At 32.7% G+C, this 7,975-nt stretch overlaps 1 protein-coding gene across 1 annotated transcript; it reads right to left on the reverse strand.

Annotated features, from left to right (window-relative positions):
* Positions 1 to 254: 254 nt before the first annotated feature.
* LOC137826127 (protein OCTOPUS-like) lies at positions 255 to 2,814 on the reverse strand. Its single transcript, XM_068631985.1, has one exon. It carries the CDS (start codon positions 2,504 to 2,506, stop codon positions 497 to 499), a length of 2,010 nt encoding a protein of 669 aa, XP_068488086.1. The 5' UTR covers positions 2,507 to 2,814; the 3' UTR covers positions 255 to 496.
* Between the last annotated feature and the right edge of the window lie 5,161 nt (positions 2,815 to 7,975).

Genomic DNA, 7,975 nt, shown 5'->3' on the forward strand with positions numbered 1-7,975 from the left:
CAGGAACGCATAACATGCCAAAAATTCAAGTTCAAATGCTCCCAAATTATAAGACCCCCAACCTCACACCACCAATCAGCCACCCTTTTGCAGCATAAAGACAGAAAAAGAAAACACGCCTAGTCCAAAGGCAAACAAAGCACAAATTTCACTGGCTCCATATATCCATCAGTCAAGCCTTTTTCTGGCAATAAACCAAAAACATAACACCATGAATAAAACCAATGTCATCAACACAACCACCATGGTATATATGTTTAAAAATTAAAATTCTTTTTATTATTAAGAGTAACTGAAGAAAGAACCATGATATTGACTGTAAAAAAGAAAGATGCAGCTGCAGCAGCTGCAGGTGCTGTTATACCAACCAAGTAACCAGTAACCAAGTAACCAACCATCAAGAATACATAGGCAGCATGTGTAGTTTTACACAAACAAATGCACCAAATGTAACTAACTAACTAATACCATCAAACCAAAGAACACCTTCAAGTTTTCAATACAGCCGGAGAACGCTCCTGGCAATAGAATGTGCCTGGTTCGACCTTCCTTTCCCGGACCCATTTCTCCGGCCGCCCAAGTAGAGCCTCAAGAGACCATTGTTATCGATGTTGTTTGGAGAGTATCTTGCACTCCGGTTCCTCTCCAACCCAACAAACTCATCCCTCCCTTTCCTTCCACCACCACCACCACCACCAAGCCCAAGCCCAAGCGCATTCCCCTGCACATCACTCTTCCTCATACTCACACTCCCAAACCCTCCACCACCTAAACCCTGCCCATTCCTCCAACTCACACTGCTATTACTCCTCATCATCTTCGGATTAAAACCACCACCTCTAACATCCCCATTTCTCTCCCCACCTCTATACTCCTGCCATGACTCAGAGAACGACCTCTCCACGCCATTCCCATTGGCGTTCCCATTCCCTCCACCATCCTCCTCCTTACTCCCTCTCCGGTGAATCAATCCCCATATACTCCACGCCTTGCTCCACCGGCTCGATGACTTCTTAGAAGCCCCTTTCTCACAACCATCATCCCTCAAAGAATTCGAATTCAAATTGGAGTCCCTCAAGGGATTGTGAACATAATCAGCAGAAGCAGCGGGAGTAACCTTAGCATTGGTAGTAGCACTGGCATTCGAAACACTCTTCAACTCATCCATTTCAGCAACAACAGCAGCAGCAGTCCTTCTAATGGAACTAGACCTATCAAGACTCTTCCTCCTCCGCGAGGAAGAGTCCGTATAATACTCCCTCGTCTGAGTAGAACCACCAGGGAAATCAGGATTAGCATTAACATTAGCATTATGATTAACACTAAGATTAAGATTTTGATTAAGATTAAGAGTGAGAGTCTCCTCATATTCAGGCTCCTCCACGGGAATGAGGGAATCGGTCCTGAGAACCTGAACCGGCGCCGGCACGTCTTCGATCATCGTAGGCATCCTCGGAGGAACCGCGAAAGTCGGCGCAGTCCTCGCCATTAAATAACCGTCCCAGGACGCGCGCGGCTCCTCGAAATCGAACGACATTCGCGCCGCGTCGAGCGAGAACCGTGGATCGGTGTCGCAGGACCGGCGGCCAAAGCCGTAGTCGGCGATCTCCGACTGCGTTTCGCGGAATTGGCGGGCGATGGGCTTCTCGACGGGGAGCAGAGTGCCGGAGCCTACAACGACGCCGTTTCGCTCACGCTTCTTCATCTTCTGCTTCTGCCTCCACTTCTGAAGCTTCTTGCTGAAGACCGAAGCCGCGGACCAGAAGCTTCCTTTCAGGTCGCGACCAGAGGTTTTCTTCGTTTGCGAGTCCAGATCCATGTGGTCCTTCATCGCCTTCAGAGCGTCTTCGTCTGCCACGTCAGCTTCTACGGGTTCGGGTACTGTTTCTGATTCCTCTTCTATGATTTCTGAAACTCTATTTTCTGCGTTAGCTTGTTGGGGTTGAGGGGATTCGGAAACTTTAATGTCGGTTACGTCGTGAACGACAATGTTATCTTCTTCGTCGTCGTCTTCCTCTTCGGACTCGAGGACGGGTTTCTGAACTACGGAGGACGAGGGGAGGTTGCGCGTTTCGACTTCGGCTTCCTGGTTGAACAGGGTGAAGAGGGTGCTGCGACCTCTCACGTCGCAGGATTTTCTCTGCGGTTCGAAGAAACCAGAAAGGGCTTCGTTTTTGGAGGCGGAGAATGACTTCGTGCGGCGGAGCTCCGGGAGAGAGGAGAGCGGAGGGCGGCGCGCGGCGACGGAGGAGCGGAAGATGGTCTTAAGGGCGGCAGCGGCGGCGGAGGAGCTCGGCGGCTTGCGCGCGGCGGCGGAAGAAGATGAGGAGTTGGGATCGAGCACGGCGAGACGCTCGCAGAGGCATGAAGGGCAGAAGCCGGTGAAGTTCTCCTGAGGGTGGCGGTCGCAGGAGGTGGAGGGGCGGTGGGGCTGGAGCTGCGGCGGCGGCGGTAGCGACGGAGGTGGCAAAGACGGCGGTGGGGGTTGAGTGGTAGTAGGATTCATGAATGGTAGTGTGAGATAGTAACGAGTGTGGTCATGTTACACTGGAATAACAAGAAAAAGGAGATGAAGAAGGAGTTAGGGCGTGTTTGTTTGTGAGTAAATAACTAACTCTGTGAGAGTGAAAAAAATGGAGTGAGGAATTGAGAGAAGGGTGTTCTGTGAGTGTTCTGTGTGACAGAGAAAGGAGCAAAGAGAAAGACAGAGAAAGAGAGAGAAGGAACTGTTTGGTTCCAACGGACACAGAGAAAGTGAAGTGCAGAGAGATAGAGAGGGAGTGAGTGAGGGAAATAAATATAAATATAAAATGAAAAACAAAAACGTATACTCTGCTTCCTATTAATTAATACAGTGATTTTTTTATTGTTTACTACATTACTCACGTTGTTATAGAAATATATTTATAAAATACAGTAATACAATTTTAGTTTACAAAATTCTAGATACGTTAGTTATATTATGTATTAAAAAATTTATTAATATTTAAATATTAATGTCATTAATATTTTATAATTAAATACTTCAAAATAAATTTAAGTCAAATATAACGATGATGAAAAAATATCTGGATCATCATCATGAGTTATTGTATGATGAAAAATATTAGTATTTTCGTTTTAGAATAATTATAATGGAATTGAAGCTAAAGTAAAATTTTTTAAAAAAATTGATAATTTCACATAAGATATTTCTTTAAATTAATTTTAATTCTAAAATGTTTATTATGGATGTGTACGAAGCATTGATTTTATATAGTATTTTAATCAGTTTTAGTTTTTCTATTTTCTTTAGGTGTTTGTTGATTGAATATATGAGTATTCTTATGTTTTTGCTGCATATGTTCAAGGAAGTAGCGCATTTATTATATAAGATATTCTTAAGAATGCCTCTAATATTATAATTCCTTTTATACTGTGTTATTAAATGTATGCCACATTAAGTGCATGAGTTATTACTCTCTTTTATTACTATGTTTTTTATGAATATATTTTATTGTGCTATCAATTGCTATTACAGTCTATGAATTGGATGTTTTCCTTTCTAATAAAATAAGTGAATGATAATAAATGGCATTTAAAATAAATTATAAATAAATAATCAATGTTAGTTAATAAAGAAGCCTGAAATAAGTTCAAATATAGAATTATTAGTAAAATAATATTAAATTTAATTGTAAGTCATTGTGTTTATTTTTCTAATTTGTTATTTCCATTCATTAAGTAAAGACATGTTTCCTTGTTGTGGACTCATGTTAAAGGAGTCATTCCTATCTATCAAAAGCTATTAAAGAGATACTAAAATATATATACATATTACATTTTTATAAATTATTGGTAGGTAAATTAAAGTGATAGTGTTAAAAATATTAAAGATTGAAGTAGAAAATCACTTTTTAGCATAAAGAATATTTTTTGACAAACCACTTTGTTACTAAGAAAAGTAAAGAACATAGTAAAAAAAATTACACCACGATTTAATTATAAATTGTTATATATACAATAAGCTTATAAGTATAAAACAGTCCTGTTTTTAGAGATAAATTCCTGTTTATTATATATTAAAAATTATTTTATAATGATTCAATATTATAATATGAAAATTATTATATAGAAAACAAATAATAAATTTAAATAAAATATAATTATTTTAGAATAATAATGTGTGTGTGCGTATTAAAATCAAAGTATTAAATGAAAAAGGCAAAATAACATGCAAATATATATATGATTACCTTATTTATACTAAATAATAATACATTACTTGATTAAATTATGTTTCTAAAATATAATTAATGTAGTCTATTTTTTTTTACTTTTAAAATTATTCTAATTAATATGTTCTATACTTAACATTATACTAACTATAACTAATAATACAAATAAAAAAAATTATCAAAAATTAAATTTAACAAATGTATTTATAGGAACTAAGCAAAAACAATCATTTATAGGAATCCTTGATAATATAATTATAGCATTTAAATTTTTTAAACCCCATCAAGATACTATTTGCACCAATTACATGTTTATGCTTACTTTTTTTTTTGTATGACATGGTTATGTTTACTTCATCAAGCTTTTCATGTTCTCTCTCTCTCAAAGACAAAAAGGTATTACCCAATCAAGAACTTCTAACTTGATATTTGGAATTCTTTAAAAAAAATATTTTTAATATAGACAAAAAAAAATCACTTAGAGAATTATGTTCATCTTTTTTATTTATTTATATATATGTTGAGTGAGAGAAAAGAAAAAAAAAACTTATATTGTTGTTTATTTTGTTATCGTTTTCACACTTGTGTTTCTCTCTCACTCACTCACTTTCTTTTTCTCGTATATTTTTTTGTCTGTCTTTCACTTTCCTTTTTCTCTTTTTCTTTTTCCTGTTTGAAGTTCCTTTTTGTTTTTCGGCTTTCTTTTTCTCCATAGGACTCCCACCCTCCCACTTGGTCGTGCTTGGTGAGAAAACAAGCTGTGCTTCCATCAGTGTCCCAAACACAAAGGTACATAACCAAGCCCCACCTCACACCATACCCTAAAATAGATTTAAAGTGAAATGGAGAATGCTGCTTTTATTTACTCTAAAGACTTTAATCTCATGATCTACACCATTCAAGAAACTTTGGTGCCAGATTAATTAATGTGCTACTCACAATTCTTCAACTATATAATCATAAGTTTCTAGCAACAAAATCTTACCAAACCTTAATCAAACATGCACACATGGTAATTAAACCCCATTTGGAAATAAATAAATAGTAATTAAGCCTTTTAATAAGATAAAGAAAGTTCTGTCCATAGAAGTATTTTGTTGATTTATTTGTGGTTGAAGAATAAATTTGATTCCACTCTATTTAGAATACATTTGGAGAAATGTTGATTGTTTGTGTGTTTGTGAGAGATGTTTGTGTAATGTGTGTTGAAGAAGAGGACATAAGGTGGGGTTTAGGTTTAGATTGGCCTACCTTTTTACATTTGGCAAAAAAGAGTACGTAGAGAAGACTATAAAGACTAGACAAATTAATAAACCAAGTCCCACACCTAAAAGACAAAAATGGTATCCCTCAAACCACAATATCAAAGCCCACAACCTCCTCCATCCATCTACTTCAAAAGGAAACATGCTTTATCCATAAAATTAAAACCCTAGTTTCCTAAATGCCAAACTCTTCCATCTCAACTTTTTAGATAACAATTTTTCTACCTAATTGTTTCCACTAAGGATTTCTATTGCCAATAATCTAGAAATTTAATCATATATTTATGCTACCACAACCACAAGTTTGGAAACAAAACTCTTATTAACACAACTTCTACTAACTAATAGAAAAAAAGATATTTATAATGAGACACAGCTAATATAATTACTATCCGTTATCTACTTGAACACTCTTAAAAATACTAAATATACTAAATCAAACACATACTTTACTATCCGCTATCTACTTGAACACTCTTAAAAATACTAAATCAAACACATACTTTACCATGTTCATTCATTTCTTCACACTTATGATACATAGAAAAAAAAAACTGTAAGCGTTTCAACCCTTATACAATTACAAAACAGAAGGAAGTATATTTTTTTAAACTTAATCTTTATACAAAAGCGAAGAAAGTATATTTCTTATAAACTTAAGGGTTACCCTTATACAATTACAAAACAGAAGAAAGTATATTTTTTAAACTTAATCTTTATAAAAAAAAGGAAGAAAGTATATTTTTTAAACTTAATCTTTATAAAAAAAAGGAAGAAAGTATATTTCTTATAAACTTAAGGGTTAATTATAAATGATATTTAATACTTTATTTAGAAGTAATCTTCTGAAGTTAATACCAATAATTTGAAATAAGGTCATTTAAAATTATATTCCAGCTAAAAAGAAAATAGTTTTACAGTGGTATCATTAGATATATAATATGTAAATCATAAAAAGTTATTGATACATTTGAGTCTATATATTTTGTTTATTTATGATTAGGTTAAAGAAAATATTATACAGGAATGAAGAAAGACGAAAATTACCTCTATCCTATTTGGTTTTGGAGAGATAGTTGTGCAATACATGTTAGTTGTGGTTAGTTACGTTAACTTGTGTGAACTTCCAATTTTTTTAAAAAATATTAAATCTCAAAAGGAAGAAGAATTAATTAAAAATATAAAAGAAAACACTAAAAGTACTAAATAAAAATTTATAAACAATAGAAATGAAAACAACTAAGAAGTTCAGGAAGAAATTAAGTTTGAAACATATAAGAAAAAGAAATATTTTCATGTAATTGTTTTTTTAGCTTAACGTTAGGTAAGGAAGAAGTTTAACTTAAGTTTAAAAATATTGTTAAATAATACAAGTTTGAATACATCAAGAGGAGATTTCTAAGAAATGTTGAGAAAGAAATTTTTTATTTTATTTTATAAGCAATTGAAATACTCACATTTAATATCTATAATTCCAATTGTCACTAACACAAATAGTTACATATATAAAATTGAAAACATCCCTACTGTAACAAGAACTTCTACATTGGTACCTTATAACCACCATAGAATGGCAGAAACGTTAATACTTATGACATACAATTGAAGTTTTTAATATTGTGTTGTTTATATATATATATATATATATATATATATATAAAAAGATAAACACAACATACAAATATTAATAAAGATATATATATATTTTTCAATTTGTAAATTTCTTACTTTAAAATAAAGACATTTTATTCTAATGAGTTTATATTAAATATTATTTTATTAAATAAATAAAAAATTATATATTTTTGAATTCAATGATTTTAAAAATGTAATAATTAGTATGTAATCAATAATATTTTTTAAAAAATATTAAAGGTTGGAGTAAAAAAAATACAAAAGATTTGTTTTGGTGCTTTAATAAGATAAGATACTACGCCCATTGTATTAAAGTTAACTGTAGTCACTCATTTATTACAATCAAAATTAACTTCATATTCCTGTCAATCTGTTCAACTTATGAGTTAAAGTAGTTGAGTCTATTTTGATACATTCAAAAATTATTATTTTCAACACAAATTAATTAAATCCTTAACTTTAAACTTATCTAAAACTAAATTGATTCATAAATTTAAACTTTATCTTGACACTCTATTTAGAGTGATGAGGTCTTTTTTCAAATAGATTATACTTTGATAAATGTATAGACATTTTTTTCCATAATATATATATATATATATATATATTTGACATTTTGTATTTGTTTTATTGATTATATTTATGTAATTCCCAAATCTTTCTTTCTAAATGCAGTGTCAGTGTTAGAATTGCGCATTTTAAATTTGTTATTTCCAAAATCGTAAGAAAAAAAATCCTTTAAAAAAAATAGTGTAATCACCTTTTTATATTTCTTTTTCAATCTTTAAAAAACTATAACATGTAACATGTGTGAATATACTTATATTATAATATCATAAGTAGAAAAAATAACTTATA

Source organism: Phaseolus vulgaris, chromosome 8 (assembly GCF_000499845.2).
Source record: "Phaseolus vulgaris cultivar G19833 chromosome 8, P. vulgaris v2.0, whole genome shotgun sequence".
Lineage (NCBI taxonomy): Eukaryota > Viridiplantae > Streptophyta > Magnoliopsida > Fabales > Fabaceae > Phaseolus > Phaseolus vulgaris.